General features: G+C 41.2%; 1 protein-coding gene across 1 annotated transcript in view; it reads right to left on the bottom strand.

Moving 5' to 3' along the window:
- Nucleotides 1–1,432: 1,432 nt before the first annotated feature.
- LOC120995148 (mitogen-activated protein kinase 14-like) overlaps nucleotides 1,433–21,783 on the bottom strand; it is a 386,582-nt gene continuing 366,231 nt past the window's right edge. The window contains 2 exon segments of the mRNA XM_040424160.1: nucleotides 1,433–1,629; nucleotides 9,687–9,780. Coding sequence (XP_040280094.1) covers nucleotides 9,713–9,780 — 68 coding nt within the window. The 3' untranslated portion in view covers nucleotides 1,433–1,629; nucleotides 9,687–9,712.

Below are 21,783 nucleotides of genomic sequence, written 5' to 3'. Positions count from 1 at the left end.
TATTAAGATCCAACAATGTAAAATATGATTTTTTGCCATTTTTCAAGTGGTCTCAAACTATTGATCAGGACTGTAATTGCTAACCAGCATTCATAGGAACACTCATTAGCAATTATCTGGCAATGTAAATGTACTGCCCCATCGGGTAAAATTGTTGTTTGCTGTCAGCAGATCATGTTTACATAGTAAGCAACGCTTCCTTCCCAACAATCTGTTGCTCTGTTGTCCTATGTAAAGGGACCTTAACAGGAATAGACTAAGGCTACATGCACCCGCATGACGGCTGTTTTCAGAACCCTTGCAGTCTATGGGCCTTTTTTAATGGCCAGTGAATAGCAGCCATCAAAAAATAGGACAGAAGGACCACATTGAAATCAATGGGATCGTTTTTAACGTCCGGTTAGACATTATCGCACCTGTCTACTCACCATTAAAAATGAGGACACTAGAACAATATGGCCTTTTAGGCGGTAAAAAAATACATTTATACCTCATCCACTTGCACGTGCAGTGGCAGTGACTCCTCTCATGACCTGTCGAAGGACCTGCTCTCACAGTGTGATGACATCACCAGGCTCTCATGTGGGAGTGTGCAGTAATGTCATCACGCTGAACGCAGGTTCTTTTGAAAAGCAAAACATTACAGCTGGGGCTCATTATGGTGGACATTATAGGCCAATGTGGGGAACATTATTAATTCTTGGGGACACTATGGAAGACATTACTTAAGCTGGGGACCACTATGGGTGGATACTACTAATTTTTGGAGCCGTTATGGGAAACATAACTGCTAACTGCTGGGGGCCACTATGGGGGACATTAAGTGTATGAAGGGCACTGCAGGGATTTGGATCTTTACAGAAATGAATAGGAAGCTTACCGCGCAAGCGTGGCCACCTCTTCATTCAGTTCTATGGGTCTGACAGAAATAGCCAAGAGCTGGGCTATTTTCAGGAGTCCCATAGAAATGAGTGACTGGAGGGCTGCTGAGCATGCTCGGTTTGCTAAATGTGTTCTGTTTTAGATATAGGTACGGGTTCTACCTCTGCAAGCTCCAATTTAGATATAGGTGCAGGTCCCTATCAGACATTGGGAACATTAGGGACATAGCTTACCAATGTATGAGATGACACAACCTCTTCAATGCATATACAAGATAAGGCTAGTAAAGTACTTTGATGGCTAGTTTTATCAATATAAAATTAAAATTGCAATAAAAAAATTGCAATTTACAGTGCTAATTCTAGAAAAAGATTGTAACTGAGGAACAACAATAATTGTACAATTTAATTCCTTTTACAATGGAAATTGCTTAGCTTTAGCACAGCTGATATCTGCTGCATAACTATTCCACTGCAGAATCACAGATTGTAAGAATTATAACGTATTTGGAAACACTATACAAACTAAAAGCATGACAAACATAAAAGTACACATTTAAAAAATAAGATTTATTTGACCAGTGCTTATTTATGGCAAAACCATCACAGAGAAGACCAAGAAAATAGCAAAATGTAAGTTAATATCTGTACAGTGCATGTATTTATTTTTTAAGTGCAGCAGTTCTCTTTATTGTAAACATTTCAATCCCCGATTAGGACAGGAGGGACCTAAACAATATTGTTGAACCTAAAAAAGGTGAGAAAAGCATAGTTCAACAGGAGAAATAACTTTAAAACAGATCAGTATTATAAGAAAAATGAACCCAAAATGCAAGAGGTTCCATTCTGAAATATGATATAAATTGCTGCTAGAATACTCTCAGAGCAAAATTCCTGGAAAACAAAATTTGCTTTTTCTTTCTAGTAAAATATGATGGAATAAATCATAATATGACCAAAAATCAATTCCTAAATCCAGACAGAAATACATTCCTAAAGGCTAACTTTCTCTATAATACAAGACATATTACGCAATATGACTCACCTGAAACAGCAAATCCTACAGTGCTGTGAAGTGGTATTAGCTGTGGTTCTTGAGCGCGTTCATGAAGAATGGATTAAATGTTTAATCATGTGGATCTGGCAGAATGGTGGAAATGTATCTCCTCCCTTAAGTCTGAAAAGTGGCGTTAAAAAGTCTCAAACTATGGGGGTCATTTACTAAGCTGAAATACACCTTAATTAGGAGTATTGGAGGCGCAGATCATGGTGCAATTGTTAGTTGCGCTGCCATCTGCGACTTCGCCCCGCTCATGCCAGTTCCTAAATTGTGGGCGTGGGTAGGGAAGGGGGCAGGCCCCTCTCATTTTCTATGCTTGTTTTAGGCGTAGAAAAAGGTATAAATGTAAGACAGTTTATGACCTGTCTTACATTTAGAACTGGTGCTGGATGTGCCGAAATTATGGAGAGGCCTGTGCCTCTTCATAAGTTTGGTGGATCCACCACCCGCTATGGGCCTTTATTAAGCCCAGTGTCTAAAAACCATCAGCAAGACATTTACTGGTGTTTTGGCGAAATCAAAAATTCTATAAAAACTGTTTCCACAAAAGCTGACAGAACCACACAGGGTTTAAATATTTTTAATATTAACCACTTCCCATCTGGGCCCTTTGCCCCCTTCCTGACCAGGCCAAATTTTGCAAAACTGACATATCTCACTTTATGTGGTAATAACTTTGGAACGCCTTTATTTATCCAAGTCATTCAGAGATTGTTTTCTCGTGACACATTGTACTTCATGATAGTCATAAATTTGAGTCAAAATATAATCCCAAATTTACCCAAAAATTTGAAAAATTCGCAATTTTCTAAATTTCAATTTCTCTGCTTTTAAAACAGAAAGTGATACCTCATAAAATATTTATTATTTAACATTCCCCATATGTCTACTTTATGTTGGCATCATTTTGGAAATGTCATTTTATTTTTTTAGGACGTTAGAAGGCTTAGAAGTTTAGAAGCAATTCTTCAAATTTTTACGAAAATTGCCAAAACCCACTTTATAAGGACCAGTTCAGGTCTGAAGTCACTTTGTGGGGCCTACATAGTGGATACCCCCATAAATGACCCCATTGTAGAAACTACACCCCTCAAGGTATTCAAAACCGATTTTACAAACTTTGTTAACCCTTTAGGCGTTCCACAAGAATTAAAGGAAAATGGAGATCAAATTTTTAAATTTCACTTTTTTGGCAGATTTTCCATTTTAATCAATTTTTTTCTTTAACACATCGATGGTTAACAGCCAAACAAAACTCAATATTTATTACCCAGATTCTGCGGTTTACAGAAACACCCCACATGTGGTCGTAAACTGCTGTATGAGCACACGGCAGGGCGCAGAAGGAAAGGAACTCCACATGGTTTTTAGATGCCATGTCCCATTTGAAGCCCCCTGATGCACCCTTACAGTAGAAACTCCCAAGAAGTGACCCCATTTTGGAAACTAGGGGATAAGGTGCCAGTTTTATTAGTACTATTTTTGGGTACATATGATTTTTTGATCATTCATTATAACACTTTATGGGGCAAGGTGACCAAAAAATTGGTTGTTTTAGCACAGTTTCTATTTATTTATTTTTACAGCGTTCACCTGAGGGGTTCAGTCAAGTAACATTTTTATAGAGCAGATTGTTACGGACGTGGCGATACCTAATATGTATACTTTTTCTCATTTATTAAAGTTTTACACAATAATAGCATTTTTGAAACCAAAAAATTATGTTTTAATGTGTCCATGTTCTGAGAGCTATAGTTTTTTTATTTTTTGAGAGATTTTCTTATGTAGGGGCTCATTTTTTGCGGGATGAGGTGACGGTTTTATTGGTACCATTTTGTGGGACATACGCGTTTTTGATCACTTGGTGTTGCACCTTTTGTGATGCAAGGTGACAAAAATTGCTTGTTTTGACACAGTTTTTTTTTAGTTTTTTTTACGGTGTTCACCCGAGGGGTTAGGTCATGTGATATTTTTATAGAGCTGGTTTTTACGGACGCGGCAATACCTAATATGTATACTTTTTTTTATTTGTTTCACTTTAACACAATAATAGCATTTTTGAAACCAAAAAAATGATGTTTTAGTGTCTCCATGTTCTAAGAGCTATAGTTTTTTTATTTTTTGAGAGATTTTCTTATGTAGGGGCTCATTTTTTGCGGGATGAGGTGACGGTTTTATTGGTACCATTTTGTGGGACATACGCGTTTTTGATCACTTGGTGTTGCACCTTTTGTGATGCAAGGTGACAAAAATTGCTTGTTTTGACACAGTTTTTTTTATTTATTTTTTACGGTGTTCACCCGAGGGGTTAGGTCATGTGATATTTTTATAGAGCTGGTTTTTACGGACGCGGCAATACTAAATATGTCTATTTTATTTTATTTTTTCTATTTTTAATTTTTTTTTTTATTCCTTACTTGGGATTTTTTTTTTTTTTACATGTGAAACTTTTTTTTATTTTATTTTTTCAACCCTTTATTTTATTTTTATTTTATTTTACACTTTTCGCCCCCCATAAGGTCATACAAGACCTCTGGGGGACATTTACTTCACTTTTTATTTTTTTTTAGACTGTTGATTTCTCCTGTAAATGGGGCTGACATAGTAGCCCCAGTTACAGGACAAATGCACCCCTATAGAGGCTGTACAGCAGCAATCCTGCGCTGTACAGCCTCACAGCAGGGCTGATCGAGGTCTCTGAGAGACCTCACACAGCCCCTGCACACTCCGGTCACGGCGGTCACATGACCGCCGGGCCGGAACAGGAAGCGCACAGCGCTTCCTGCTCTGCAGACACAGCGCTCGGTGAGCGCTGTGTCTGCAGCGATCGTGAAGGCAGGGACATCTGGGCACTGTCCCTGCCTTGTCTTAGGGTTGCCCTGCTGTCACTGACAGCGGGCAACCCGATCAGCAGCTGCACGATTAGCGTGCAGCTGCTATTTCTGACAGGACGTTTTAAAACGTGCTGTCGGAAATAGACGTCCACCCATAGGACGTTTATATCCTATGGGCGGACGTGAGGCGGTTAAAACTTTCTGATGTTATGGGGTAGTTGGCAAATTTAAATTCTAAAAAGGCAATGGGTTAAGATTGCACCCACCCTAACTTCCTTACAGAACTCCGATTTGTGGTTGCAGCTGCTCTTACGGATTTGTTTAACCAGTCCCTCCTGACAGAATATTGGAAAATGGCCAATGTTGTACTTATCCACAAGAAGGGTAGCAGAGAAAAACTAGAAACTACACTCCAGTTAGTTTACCTGAGCAGTAGTAAAAAAAAAAAATAATAATAATGGAAAACCACTTAAAAACCCACAACTTTTCAGATTCAAAACAGCATGGCTTCACTGAGGGAATATCATGTCAGACGAAGGTGGTGCCATGAATACTGTCTACCTTGACTTCAGCAAAGTTTTTAATACAGTGCCACATAAAGAGCTGATCGATAAATTATTGAAGATTGAACTTAAAGGGTTTCTACCACCAGAAATACTGTTATGTAACTGACTGACATTAGCGATGCGCTAATGTCAGCAGTGCACTACATAACAGTATGTTTTTTTTTCATTTCTCCCTGCAACTGTTCTGATAAAATAAGCACTTTTATAATATGCTAATGAGCCTCTAGTATGATGTCACGGTTCGCAGCATCGCTCACGAAATCCCGCGCCATTCACTTCTGTATTCGGTGCAGGCTGCGAACCGTGACATCAATTAAGAAGAGCGGGGCCGGCAGAACAGGGTGAGTAGACGGAGCCTCTAGGTGCTGATTTTACGCCCACATAGCACCTAGAGGCTCATTAGCATATTATAAAAGTGCTTATTTTAGCAGAACGGCTGCAGGGAGAAATGTAAAAAACATACTGTTATGTAGTGCACTGCTGACATTAGCGCATCGCTATATCAGTCAGCTACATAACAGTATTTCTGGTGGTAGAAACCCTTTAAACTATGGATAGTTCACAGTTGGCTTCTGAACAAATATCAGAATGTTGTTGTTAATGGTGTACATTGTGAGGTGAGACACGTTACAAGTGGTGTACCTTAAGGGTCTGATCTGGATCCTATTCTTTTTAATACTTTTGTAAGTGACATAGGAGAAATTTTGGTAGACAAGGTTTGTGAGTTTATAACAGGGTGGATATTCCTGGAGGCATTAGTATCATGGAAAAAGATTTAGCTTCTCTGGAAAAAGGTATGTGATGTTAAATACTTTTGTGTTATAAAAGAGAAAAGTACTTTAGCAATGATACCTTTATTGGCTAAGGCTACTTTAACATCTTCGTTTTCCTTTCCGTCATCTCAAAACCGGAGGAAAATGCTTCAGTGTTTTGTCAATGGGGACAAAACTGAACGGAATGCACAAGAATGCCTGGGATGTGTCCGAGAAAACAAATCCGGCGCCATTGACTTACATTGCATTTCAAGCCAGATCCATTTTCTCTGGCACAAAAGAAAACGGATCCAGCATGGCTATTTTAGAGATCATACAACTGGGCTCCAGTCGGTTGTATTATTCTAATGGAAGCGTTGTTGCTAATCCATGATGTATCCAGGAAAAACGCAGATGTGAAAGTAGCCTAACAAAAAAAAAAATCTGTTTGGAAGCTTTCAGAGCACAGAGGCTCTTTCATCAGAGGCAGCATACAAATTGTATACTGCCTGTGCTCTGAAAGCTTGCAAATACATTTTTTTTTAGCAAATAAAGGTATCACTGTATAATATTTTTGTCTTTTTTAACACAAAAGTATTTAACATCACTCAGATTTTTCTGGCCAAAATGGAACCACGCTATTTTGGCTATACATCTGGATAAAAGGTCTTAAACAATGGAAACTACAGTTCAATGTGTACAAATATAAAATAATGCACTTGGGGAGTAGGAATTCTATATCTGACTATCATATTCGTGTCCCCACCCTTGGTTGAACTTGATGGATTTATGTATTTTTTCAACCGTATTAACGATATATTGGCTGTTCTGTGTTATCCAAGACTTGAGAAAAGAAAGATCTAGAGGTTCTGATACCAGACAGTTTCAAAATAATTGTACAGTGTGGGCAGACAGCTAGGAAAGCAAATCGGATTCTTGGCCATATAGCTAGCGGTATAACCATAGGTGTAACGATAGCGGTTGCTGTGGTCACAATAGCGATCGGGCAACCTAAACCAGGGCGACCAACAGGGCCCCTTGCCAGTGCCGTACAGCCAATTATGTATCGCCTTCCTCAATTAGATGCTGCAGCAGGCAACATACAGCTAAAGGAACAGGACGTAAGAGGCCTGCACTACGGTATTTCAGTTTATTTTTTATTTGGCACCATACTTTTGGGCCAGTATGGGGGGAGGGAGGTGTTAAGAGAGGAGCACTATGGAGGCATTGTTTCTACTGGTGACACTAAATAGGAGCATTTTGTATCGTCACACATAAGGGGGCATATTTTTGTACTGGCACACATTAGGAGAACACTGGCTCTACTGGGGAGAATAAGAGGGGATATTTTTATACTAGCACACAGAAGGGGTCTCTCATTATAATGGGCTATTTTTGGAAGTGGAACACATTATAAGGGAACATATTTTGCACTGCCACACATTATAAGGGTATTTTTTGTGCTGATGTACATTATAAGAATTAAAAATACTGGGGCACCATGGGGAACATGATTACCAATATGGGCACAAAGGTGGCATCTTTGCTAATGGGGGCACTGTTAACACCAAGTATTCTGTCTGGCAGATAATTACTACTATTGGTGGGACTTTAGGGAGCACTACTACAGTGGGGCGAGTGGGGGGCACACATTGGCATAGTATCAGCTTAGTATTGGGGGTGGCAGGATGGGGTGCTGAGAATGTGGGAGGAGGATGGAAAAGTCAAACTCTGCAGAGAGAAGAGATTGCTGAAAGAAATCATCATGGCAGTCTGGCCTGAATGGAGAAGATGAGGAAAGAGAACATCTACATAATTGGAGATATCACTGGAAGTAAAAAGTATGTAGTGCTGTATTACATTGTATCTTTTGTAGCGCTGTATGTAATGTTTTCCAACTATGACTAACATTAGGGGTGGAGGGAAGGGGTTAGGTTGAGATTTTGGCGGGGGTGGGCAGGAAGCAGAAAGGCTAGGTGCAACTCTGCCTCTTGCCACTAAGCAGGGTAGAGGATCCCAAGTTGAACTCTTGTACCAGGGACCATAACCCTTTAGCTACACCCGTGGGTATAACCAGTCGTAAAATAAATCATGATTCTGCTGTATAGAGGGCTAGTGAGACCAGATCTGGAGTACTGTGTCCAGCTCTGGAGACCCCACTTAAAAAAAAATATATGGAAAAAAATGGTGGAGGTTCTGAAGCATAAAACATCAGGAGAGTCTTAAAGAACTTAATCTGTATAGCCTTGAGGAAAGAGGGATATGATCAAGACCTTTAAATAAGTAAGTGTTGTGACTTGTTTTGTAGAACAAACCTAACAGAGAAATATTTCATGGAGTAAATACAATATTTGCAAATATAACATGAATAATACAATTAAAGGAGTTGTGCCTAGAAAAATATTTTACAGCACCTGGATCTGTACACTTTTGTAATTAGATGTAAATCAATAAATAAAGTATCTGTATAGTGTAACCTGCTGTTTGTTCTTTTCCTTATTTCTGTGTCCACCTCACTGAGGTGGTCGCACACTGCTTAACTCTTCAACTGCCACCAGCCATATTTTCTTTTAGGAGTTGTGATGGTTACAGGGAAAGAGCTACAGCAGAAATGCCCCCCCTCCCCTTCCCGAGCAGCCAGTCTGAAATAAATCTAGCAGAATGATTGAAGCAATGAATGGGGAGATCTCTGGACCCATGTGAAGTACAAAACTGGTTCTAGCTTGGTTAGAAAGATTGTCATGTACTATATAATGTCTGATTTAAATTTTTTTACATCAATCATGGCATAACCCCTTTAAGCTTATATAGGCAAACAACCAAATCCGCAGTTTAGCAGTCACATAAAAAAATAATAATAATCATACTTTATACTGGAACATATTGCATTTTCAGCTTTCCCACATATGATTGTTAATTAATTTATGATTCTACTTTAATGAACAGTTAGTAATAAATAGGACACTGATTCATTAACATTAATATGGTGATTCAATTACACGAAGGAAACTCACGTTTACAAAATAAAAAAAAAATGGTCGGTTACAAATGGATTTGCACAAATAGGAGTAAAACAGAAGGGATGCTTCTAGAAAAGAAGCTAATGCTGTAATATTTGTTATCATTGAAGGATACAGTCAGAAAAATTATCTTCCGGAAAGAGAACCATTTGCAGATTGGGGATAAGAATATATAAATGTGTAATTTTATATATATTCAAATAGTAAAATAATTTATTATGAGAGGTGAAAAATATTCACTTAACTGTCCATTAAATCAGCAATCCTACACAAACACAAGTAATCCCATATCAGGCTTATTTGCTTTTTCTCTGAGCAGATAAACTACACAGAGTAAGACAAAGGAAGTTTCAAAATGTTTTAAAATGTTCTTCCACACACTTGCAGAGGTTGGAGTACTATACTTGTGTAAGAGGCAATTAGGGACACATGCAGCAGCAGTTATGATTCCATATAACTAACTCGCCCCAGTAAAGAAAAACATGAATAGAGATGTATATATGCAAATCACTCAGATGCACCATCCGAGAGGCACTTTGTATAATAGATGGGAGCAGATACAGACGTCCTCACCATCTTCACAGCGGCAAACAGTTTTTTCAAGATTCCATTTCATCAGAGTCTAGTGGGGGTGGTACAAAGCAAAGTACTTCCTCATAGGTTAAACCTGTACAATGAAGCATAAGAACACATTCATATGACCTGCTTTAATCAGTTATGAAAACAATAATAGTCATTACAGTTCCATACCAAAAAAAACTTCACAGATTTTGAAAATTATGCAAGGCAAAACTAGTGTTAAAGGATCAAAGAATCAATTTTCACCATCTTCAGTTGTCATTGGTGGGGAAGTGGGGGCTTAGCCTGTAAACACTCCTCCCAAGTTAACACTAGAATAGTTTAGTTTATACTGTACAATATAATGTATTCTGTACCAGATGAACTTCAGCTAGGACTTATGCCTTCATAAACACCTAATTTTTCCAAATAAAATTGCCTGTATAATATTGATAACACTGTACATATTTTTAATAATAATAATGCCCCCATTAGTGACCCCCAGTAGTGATGAGCGGACCGGTGGATGTTTGGGTTCGTCCAAACTTTGTTTCAAAGTATGGTTCGGGTTTCGAACTTGACCCTGAACACTGAACCTCATTGAAGTTAATAAGAACCAGAACTTTGGGGCTGAAACATGGCTGTAAAAAAGTAATAGAAAGGGCTAGAGGGCTGCAAAAGGAACCAACATGGTGGGAAGAGCAGTACAATTGCCCTGCACCAAATGTGGAAAGGTAAATAAATACATAAAAATAAAAAATATTAAGCTTGAAAAAGGGGGCAGAGGTCCAAGTGGAGTAGGAAGTTGAGGCGGCTGTAGAAGTGGTGGTGTAGGTGGAAGAGGAAGCCAACACTGTTTTTGTGTGTTTTTTTCTTTATTTTTTATTTATTTATTTGTCTGTTCATTCTATGTGTGACCTATAGCAATTTTTTGGGGTGGGGCAGGTATACTTCTCTACTCTGCCAATATAAGACATAATTATAAGGTAGCCAAAATTTTTCTTCATTTTTTTGTTTTACATCTTTCTTACTTTTTTTTTTAGTGTTTTAAGAGAGCCCAAAACATTGGGAAATAGCAAAGAGAATGCACAAAATGTGCTGTAGTATAACAATGGCTGGGTGCAGCCGGGAAACCTCTCTACTCTGCCCAAGAAATTTTGCACGTAAAGAGAAAAAAGGAGCGTTAGAGTAAAAAATTACTCAAAACAGAACCAAGGGCTATGGATTAGCCCTGATTCATAAAGAAAGATATGGAGAAAGAGAGCCAGAGGTCCTTTTTTTTAGATATCTTCTATAATCTCGTACTTAGGGACCTAAAAACTTTAACAGATTCAAGCCAAACAGAAAACCAGTTACACCATAACCTCACCTCACTTCAGAGAGAAGTCATTAGTTCACTTAAGTCTAATAACGAAATAGTGATCAAAAATGCAGATAAGAAAAGGGGGGGGGGGGATTATAGTAATCATGAACTCCGAGGATTACAATAAGGAAGCCCTACGGATATTGTCGGACCCCAACTACTATACACCACTTACATACGACCCAACGGATGATTATAAAAAAGTACTGTTCGCACTCCTAGATAAAGGTAAAGAAGAGAAGGTCCTAAACAAAAAAGAAACCCAGTTCCTTAAAGTCCATTTTCAATCTATTCCATATTTCTATATTTTACCGAAGATCCATAAATATCTAAATAATCCCCCAGGACGTCCCATCATTTCAGGAATCGACTATCACTTCAAATCTAACCGCCTATGTCGACTCTACACTACAAAGATATGTTAGACACCTCCCCTCATATCTTAGGGACTCAAGTCATTTAATTTATGTCACTTCAAAACATCAATTGGGAACCAGGTTTTCTTTGGGTCACGTTGGATGTATCAGCATTATACAGTAACATTAAACATGAGTTAGGTATAAGAGCAGTTGAAGGGTATTTAATGGAGGATCAATATTTACCAACCACTCAAAGAAATTGTATTCTCAATTCTATTAAATTCATTTTAACACAGAATTATTTTAAATATAGAAAAAAAATTTACCTTAAAAATTGTGGCACGGCGAGGGGGACTAAGTTCGCCCCATCATACACAAATTTATTAATGGGGGCCTGTGAGCAGCATGTGGGTCTCCTTGGACATGAGCATATAGTGTTCTACAAAAGATTCATCGATGACATTATCTTCATTTGGAGAGGGGGTCCATCATTATTATCTACGTTCATCAATAATCTAAACCGCAATAACTGGAACCTGACATTCACTTCACATGTTGACCCGGTATCTATTGTCTTTCTTGACCTCCATATTCAAATTTCTAATGATAAGATTACCACAAGTACCATCTTTAAGGAAGTTGATGCTAATAGCTATCTGGATTTTAAAAGCTGTCATTATACACAATGGAAGAAGAACATCCCATATGGACAAATGCGGCGAGTTCGTAGGAACTGTTCTAACTATAACACCTTAGTTAAACAGTTGACTACGTTAGAGGACAGATTTTTAGCCAAAGGCTATCCTAAGAAACTCATTCTAGACTCTACATCGAGGGCACTAGAAAACAGCCAAATAGAATGTCTACAACCATGAGAAAGAAAGACTACAAGTCCAATAATCAATATCCAGTCCAATTTCCTTACAAGATATAATTCCCATCACAATCCCATCAAATCCATCCTGCAGAGACACTGGTCAATATTAAACGAGGACCACATTCTGAGTAGAATTATCCCAGACAAACCAAAGGTCACCTACCGTCGGGCCCATACCTTAAAGAATATATTAGCTCCATCCTGCCCCAAGATTCCTGAGGAAAAATCGGAGAGTAAAACCCCAACAGCACCAGGTTCCTTCAGATGCGGCATTAAACGTTGTCTATGTTGTTGTAATATAGTGGACAGCGTGAACATGGTCATAGCAAACAACACGGGAGAAAGGGTCATGTTGAAACACCATATACGGTAAATTGTTCCTCAAAAAATGTTATCTATTTGATTGAATGCCCCTGTAAACTGCAATACGTGGGACGCACCACACAAACACTAAGGGACAGACTGAACAATCACCGCTCCAACATCAATAGACAATATCTTAAACATGGAGTGTCTAGGCATTTCTCCGAAGTACATGCAGGGAACTTTTCGGGCCTAAAAATAACCCCAATTGACATTGTCCCACAATCTCATTCACAGCTCTGTAGACGTGAGATGTACTGGATCTACAAGTTGAATACGCTAGTACCATTTGGTTTGAATGAGTCACTTACTAATATTTGAAAAACTCCAAAACAACCTCTTATACCCTGTGCAGCTGCTGGGAACCATATTCTTGTCTAGTTTATTTAATTTTATTGTATTTTAAACTATTTTTAAAACCACCTTTGATTATTTAAGTCTCTAGATCACCCAGTCCACCCAATCCCCCTTTTAATATATATGCATTTAGTCGGAAAATATGCATGTGTATAATTGTATACATATGTGTGTGTGTGTGTATATATATATATATATATATATATATATATATATATATATACATACATATATATATATATATATATATATACATATATATACATATATATATAGTTTCCAAAGATGAGGCAGCACTCCAATAGACGTAAAAAGTGGATCCTTTATTCCCCTCTGTGCAACGTTTCAACCGTCTCAATGCGGTCTTTCTCAAGCATAACAAAATGGTGTCATCAAGGGGTATATATACCCACAATACATTGCAAATAATAAATGTGACAATTATACAATCTTAAGACAATATAGCATAAACAGTACATTATATAGTGTAAAAAACCCCACATGTTGTATAGCCAAGTGATCTATATTGCATAATATTTATCATAGTACAATACAGTGTACAAACACATTTGATCATTATGATAACAATCAAATAAGTTAATTGACCAATATCCAATTCATCAAAAAAGTGTAACATCACCTGTGCATATAAATAAGTGCATATAGTTTAAAAACAAACTCACACCGGATCGTATGGGTCGGCGCGCCAAACTTCCGCGTCCTCACCGTCAAAGTGCGCATGTCCAAAGTCCCTGCCACGTCACCAGAAAGACGCCCCAAGCCGAGGAGCCAGGCGTCATCACCATGGAAACGTGTAAACACATGACCAGAGCGATAGACTCGTGACTCCTCAGGAGGGCGCGCCGGGTAGAACCACGCCCACAAGGCCGGACCCGCGTCGCCAGGCAACAGTGAAACACTGCTCCCCCGGCACCAGCAGTCCCGCAATGTGCATCGCGGTCCACCCACAGGTCACATGACAGGTACAGGCACCTGGGCACAAAAACGGCAGAAGAGGGGGAAATAACAGACGAGAGGAGAGAAAAGGGACACTGGCATCGCAACAATGGGCTATGTGGGTAGAAGGACCAAAAAAGGTCACTGTAATTTGTATATATATATAAACCAGAGTGAACGTGGCTTGCATAAAGTATATCAGCACTGGAAAGAATAACCTGTGCCATACTTCCATAATAGGACAACAGGCCGGGGACCAGAAGGTCCCGCCGTTGTCACGGCAGAAACCCCGGTCAATGGAGGGCAAGGGATTAGAGACATGTCCATGCCACAGGTCCCAAACCCAAACACCGACCCTTCAGTCCAAGATAAGATAAACAGACCACCACTCCAGGTAGACAACATGATTATAGTAAACCCACACATTACATAGCAAAGCCAATATAGATGCGTCCAGGGATCTCTCCCATCATCATAATCCCAACATGGAGAAGCAGAAGAAGGCGCATACCGTCCACAAAAACCACCAGCGGAGCACCAATGATCTAAAGAAAGAAAAAGAGTAGAATATAAGCAATAAGACAGAGAACTATACATCTGTATGTAACAAATCGGTTATATATTAAATGACACCAATATAGAATTCACATACACCAGGACATGACATAAAGAGGGACAACAGGGAATAGCAAAAAGGCCCCATCCTATACTACACTCCACTTAAAATCAACATTGAGACCATAAGGTCTCAGTGTGTTGAGACGATGGATCCATCTAAGCTCACGTTGTTTGAGAGCCAATGTCCTGTCTCCTCCCCTTCTAGACAGAGTAATGTGGTCCACTAACATAAATTTCAAATCCTTCTCCCTGTGATTGGCCTCGACAAAGTGTTTAGGCACGGGCAGATCTTTTCTTTTTTGTCTGATGGAAAAACGATGATTGTTCAAACGTGCCTTCATGTCACAAGTGGTCTCCCCAACATAGAGGAGGCCACAAGGACAGGAGAGCACGTAGATCACATATGAACTATTGCATGTCAAGAAATGTCCAATCCCATACTGGGTCCCCGTAATAGGATGAGTAAACTTCTCCCCCTTGGTCATATAAGCGCAATTGACGCAGCCAAGGCAGGGATAGGAACCTACCCTACGAGGGCCAATATGAGACTGTACTAAAGTCTTGACAGGAATGTCCGCTCGGACCAACTTGTCCCGGAAGTTGGCAGGACGTCTGTAGGAAAGCAGAGGTGGCACTGTCAAAGGCATAACATTATAAAAATTGCTCTTAAGTATTGCCCAGTGCTTACGGACAATCTGAGCAATCTGAACACTTTGTTCCGAATAGGTTGATATAAAAGGTATCCTCTCAACTTTATTTTGTGTAGCACCTAGAGATATCTGTGGATCTTTCACTTTATTAAGGTGTTTGTTGATCACCCGAGTAGGGTAACCACGTTCCCTAAACTTGTGCATCATCTGAGAGAAACGAGTCGGGAGTAAATCTGGATCCTGCACCACCCTCTTAACCCTGAGTAGTTGACTGTAGGGTACAGAATTAATGATAGATCTTGGGTGACAGCTGCCATAATGCAGCAATGTATTACAATCGGTGGGCTTCGTGAAGATGTCAGTGGATAAATGGTCACCCACTATGGTAACTGTCATGTCTAGAAATTGGACATGTGAACTCGAGTGTACAAGGGTAAACCTGATATTTGGGTCCATGCGGTTCAAAAAATCATGAAAGCTCCCGAGAGAGAGAGAGTCACCAGACCAGATGAGGAAGACGTCATCTATGTATCGCCACCACCCCAGCACATGGCTGAAGTGGTGGGACACATAGACAAGGTCCTCCTCGAGGGCCGCCATGAAGACATTGGCATAAGTCGGTGCCACATTAGACCCCATGGCGGTCCCTCGTAACTGGAGATAGAAGCTATCCATGAAAAGGAAATAGTTGTTCCTCAAAATCAAATCCAATAGCTGGACAAAAAAATCCTGACAAGATAGTGAATAGTTGCTGCCAGATAGCTGTCTCCGAACCGCAGCCAACCCCCTGTCATGGTCAATGGAGGTATATAGGCTAGTGACATCAAAGGATGCCAGGAGACAACCATCTGGCAGCACAATGTCAGAGATCCTGTCCAAAAAGTCGCCAGTGTCCCTAATGTAGGACCTGGCGCTTATCGCATAGTGTCGAAGTACTCGATCTAAGAAAATTGAGATGTTAGAAAAAATGGATCCGGTGCCCGCAACAATGGGGCGACCTGGTGGGTCCAACAATGACTTGTGAATTTTGGGAAGAACATATATAACTGGTGTGCGTGGCTGAGATACAGTTAGGAAGGAATAGAGCTCACCATCAATAATGTCCCGACTCAAAGCTGTGTCAAGGACACCCTTGATGCGTCTAACTATATCAAACCTAGGATCCCCAGTTAATACCCTGTATACACTCGAATCGCCCAACTGTCTTCTAATCTCCTGAATGTATTTGGGGGTGTCCATGACAACAACCGCACCACCCTTATCCGCCGGTTTGATGGTGAGGCTGCTGTCATGGACACCCCCAAATACATTCAGGAGATTAGAAGACAGTTGGGCGATTCGAGTGTATACAGGGTATTAACTGGGGATCCTAGGTTTGATATAGTTAGACGCATCAAGGGTGTCCTTGACACAGCTTTGAGTCGGGACATTATTGATGGTGAGCTCTATTCCTTCCTAACTGTATCTCAGCCACGCACACCAGTTATATATGTTCTTCCCAAAATTCACAAGTCATTGTTGGACCCACCAGGTCGCCCCATTGTTGCGGGCACCGGATCCATTTTTTCTAACATCTCAATTTTCTTAGATCGAGTACTTCGACACTATGCGATAAGCGCCAGGTCCTACATTAGGGACACTGGCGACTTTTTGGACAGGATCTCTGACATTGTGCTGCCAGATGGTTGTCTCCTGGCATCCTTTGATGTCACTAGCCTATATACCTCCATTGACCATGACAGGGGGTTGGCTGCGGTTCGGAGACAGCTATCTGGCAGCAACTATTCACTATCTTGTCAGGATTTTTTTGTCCAGCTATTGGATTTGATTTTGAGGAACAACTATTTCCTTTTCATGGATAGCTTCTATCTCCAGTTACGAGGGACCGCCATGGGGTCTAATGTGGCACCGACTTATGCCAATGTCTTCATGGCGGCCCTCGAGGAGGACCTTGTCTATGTGTCCCACCACTTCAGCCATGTGCTGGGGTGGTGGCGATACATAGATGACGTCTTCCTCATCTGGTCTGGTGACTCTCTCTCTCTCGGGAGCTTTCATGATTTTTTGAACCGCATGGACCCAAATATCAGGTTTACCCTTGTACACTCGAGTTCACATGTCCAATTTCTAGACATGACAGTTACCATAGTGGGTGACCATTTATCCACTGACATCTTCACGAAGCCCACCGATTGTAATACATTGCTGCATTATGGCAGCTGTCACCCAAGATCTATCATTAATTCTGTACCCTACAGTCAACTACTCAGGGTTAAGAGGGTGGTGCAGGATCCAGATTTACTCCCGACTCGTTTCTCTCAGATGATGCACAAGTTTAGGGAACGTGGTTACCCTACTCGGGTGATCAACAAACACCTTAATAAAGTGAAAGATCCACAGATATCTCTAGGTGCTACACAAAATAAAGTTGAGAGAATACCTTTTATATCAACCTATTCGGAACAAAGTGTTCAGATTGCTCAGATTGTCCGTAAGCACTGGGCAATACTTAAGAGCAATTTTTATAATGTTATGCCTTTGACAGTGCCACCTCTGCTTTCCTACAGACGTCCTGCCAACTTCCGGGACAAGTTGGTCCGAGCGGACATTCCTGTCAAGACTTTAGTACAGTCTCATATTGGCCCTCGTAGGGTAGGTTCCTATCCCTGCCTTGGCTGCGTCAATTGCGCTTATATGACCAAGGGGGAGAAGTTTACTCATCCTATTACGGGGACCCAGTATGGGATTGGACATTTCTTGACATGCAATAGTTCATATGTGATCTACGTGCTCTCCTGTCCTTGTGGCCTCCTCTATGTTGGGGAGACCACTTGTGACATGAAGGCACGTTTGAACAATCATCGTTTTTCCATCAGACAAAAAAGAAAAGATCTGCCCGTGCCTAAACACTTTGTCGAGGCCAATCACAGGGAGAAGGATTTGAAATTTATGTTAGTGGACCACATTACTCTGTCTAGAAGGGGAGGAGACAGGACATTGGCTCTCAAACAACGTGAGCTTAGATGGATCCATCGTCTCAACACACTGAGACCTTATGGTCTCAATGTTGATTTTAAGTGGAGTGTAGTATAGGATGGGGCCTTTTTGCTATTCCCTGTTGTCCCTCTTTATGTCATGTCCTGGTGTTATGTGAATTCTATATTGGTGTCATTTAATATATAACCAATTTGTTACATACAGATGTATAGTTCTCTGTCTTATTGCTTATATTCTACTCTTTTTCTTTCTTTAGATCATTGGTGCTCCGCTGGTGGTTTTTGTGGACGGTATGCGCCTTCTTCTGCTTCTCCATGTTGGGATTATGATGATGGGAGAGATCCCTGGACGCATCTATATTGGCTTTGCTAGGTAATGTGTGGGTTTACTATAATCATGTTGTCTACCTGGAGTGGTGGTCTGTTTATCTTATCTTGGACTGAAGGGTCGGTGTTTGGGTTTGGGACCTGTGGCATGGACATGTCTCTGATCCCTTGCCCTCCATGGACCGGGGTTTCTGCCGTGACAACGGCGGGACCTTCTGGTCCCCGGCCTGTTGTCCTATTATGGAAGTATGGCACAGGTTATTCTTTCCAGTGCTGATATACTTTATGCAAGCCACGTTCACTCTGGTTTATATATATATACAAATTACAGTGACCTTTTTGGTCCTTCTACCCACATAGCCCATTGTTGCGATGCCAGTGTCCCTTTTCTCTCCTCTCGTCTGTTATTTCCCCCTCTTCTGCCGTTTTTGTGCCCAGGTGCCTGTACCTGTCATGTGACCTGTGGGTGGACCGCGATGCACATTGCGGGACTGCTGGTGCCGGGGGAGCAGTGTTTCACTGTTGCCTGGCGACGCGGGTCCGGCCTTGTGGGCGTGGTTCTACCCGGCGCGCCCTCCTGAGGAGTCACGAGTCTATCGCTCTGGTCATGTGTTTACACGTTTCCATGGTGATGACGCCTGGCTCCTCGGCTTGGGGCGTCTTTCTGGTGACGTGGCAGGGACTTTGGACATGCGCACTTTGACGGTGAGGACGCGGAAGTTTGGCGCGCCGACCCATACGATCCGGTGTGAGTTTGTTTTTAAACTATATGCACTTATTTATATGCACAGGTGATGTTACACTTTTTTGATGAATTGGATATTGGTCAATTAACTTATTTGATTGTTATAATGATCAAATGTGTTTGTACACTGTATTGTACTATGATAAATATTATGCAATATAGATCACTTGGCTATACAACATGTGTTTTTTTTTTACACTATATAATGTACTGTTTATGCTATATTGTCTTAAGATTGTATAATTGTCACATTTATTATTTGCAATGTATTGTATACCCCTTGATGACACCATTTTGTTATGCTTGAGAAAGACCGCATTGAGACGGTTGAAACGTTGCACAGAGGGGAATAAAGGATCCACTTTTTAAGTCTATTGGAGTGCTGCCTCATCTTTGGAAACTATACTTATTCATAGCCGTCTTAGCCTGCGGCTGAGAGGACTTGCACCCACTGTTTTTGGTCTTGTGCTGCTGAGCTTCGTTTTTGGTTTCTTTCTATATATATATATATATATATATATATATATATATATATATATATATCCTATATAATAAAAGCCCTGTGTACGTGGTGCCCGTGCGTGTGTGCAGATTTTTACACTGGGCATGCGCAGGGGGCGACCAATCAGGACACAGCGCGCTGCACCGCCCACAAACCCCTTCTGGCCCCTCTGCCATGGCACTCACAGCCCAGAAACTTCCATTCCCCGTGGGCTCTGTGAGGAGAAGAGTGGCAGCTGGGGGCGGTTCCGTGGTCCGGCTCAGTGCTGGGGCGGCTGCATGGCGCTGACTGTCACACAAGATGGGCTCCTGTCTTCCTCTCCGTTCCCTACCTTGGTCAGAGCTGCAGGTGCCCTGCTAGCCGGCGACAAGGGAAGGAAAACCGGTGTCTTCCAGCTGACACCCCGCTCCTCCCACATCGCTCCAACAACGGGGTGCACAGAAAATTACCAGCCCAGCAGCAGCACCTCCCTGGCACCCAGGCACCACCCTCTGAGATTTGACAGACAGCTGACGCAGCCAATTAATTACCGCCTCCATAGAGACCAGACGCTGCCTCAAACACCTATAGAAGCGTGGCTACGGGGTTTCAATGACAGACCTGGACCAATCGCTGGAGAGGTGTGTAGGGAGTGCCAATGAGCCAATCAGAGGCCAGGAGAGGCGGGATGAAATTTAAGGGATGATGTCATCTCGAGCATGGTGAGGTTGCTTAAAGGGAAGGGGTATCAGTGGGTGGGGGGGTGATGCCGGGCAGACAGGGGGATTATTCAGAGAAAAATGCCTCTGGAGGCTAAGAGGACATGAAAATAGGATATTTATTTTTATCTGAATATATGATCTTGACCATGTTCCATTTCATTTTAGAGGAAAGGATAGCTGAGACTTTGCCGTGTGATGATTGGTGTGGGCGTCGCGCTGGTGTGAGAGGTGCAGGCTGCGTGTGGAGAGCCATTTGCCGATTGGTCGGTGCACCGCACATGGACACGGAGCATGCACACAGGGCTTTTATTATTATAGATTGTGTTTGAGGGAGTCAATGGTACAAGCTATCTATACTAATAAAAGCCCTGTGTACGTGCTCAGGGCTGGTGTCTGTGCCGATTATAGAAGTGCGCATGCGCAGCGGACAGACACACACACACACAGGCCAATCCAGGTCGCAGAGACGGGCTCGGGGGCACAGCGGCGGGACCGCAGCGCTCAGGGAGGAGGACGCCGGGAGCCGGGCACAGCGGCTTTCAGAGTTATACTCTGCCCGGAGCACACGGGACAGGCATCTTGTCCCTACACTAGTCAGAGCAGAATGGCGGTGCATCTAGGGCTGCAGCTATTATTTTTGCAATCAAGTATTCTACCAATTAATCCAACGATTAATCGAGTACTCTAATAAGAAAAAATGTATTAAAACAACGTTTTACTTTCTAAAAACTCAGCAGCCCCCCAATGCCATAATCAGACACCCCTGCCTGATGATTAGTAGACAGTAGAGATCAGGTGGCCAGAGACAGCTTGTAACGGTATCCATTAGCCTTTTAGTAACCAGCTTGTTTTGGATCTTGATCAAATGATTTTTATTTTTTTTCATCATTGCCTTCCGAGAGCTATAACTTTTTTATTTTTTCCATCGATGTAGCTGTACAAGTGCTGTTTTTTGTGGGACAAGTTACATTCTTCAACATAAATGAAATGATAACTTTACTGTGTGGGTCAGTACTATTACAGCAATACCAAATATATACAGTTTTTTTTACACAATACAAACCCTTAAAGTTTGCATTGCCACATTCCAAGACCCATAACTTTTTTATTTTTCATTCTACAGGGAGTGCAGAATTATTAGGCAAGTTGTATTTTTGAGGATTAATTTTATTATTGAACAACAACCATGTTCTCAATGAACCCAAAAAACTCATTAATATCAAAGCTGAATATTTTTGGAAGTAGTTTTTAGTTTGTTTTTAGTTTTAGCTATTTTAGGGGGATATCTGTGTGTGCA

This window comes from Bufo bufo, chromosome 3, assembly GCF_905171765.1.
Source record: "Bufo bufo chromosome 3, aBufBuf1.1, whole genome shotgun sequence".
Lineage (NCBI taxonomy): Eukaryota > Metazoa > Chordata > Amphibia > Anura > Bufonidae > Bufo > Bufo bufo.
This window is presented reverse-complemented; position numbering and strand designations above follow the sequence as displayed.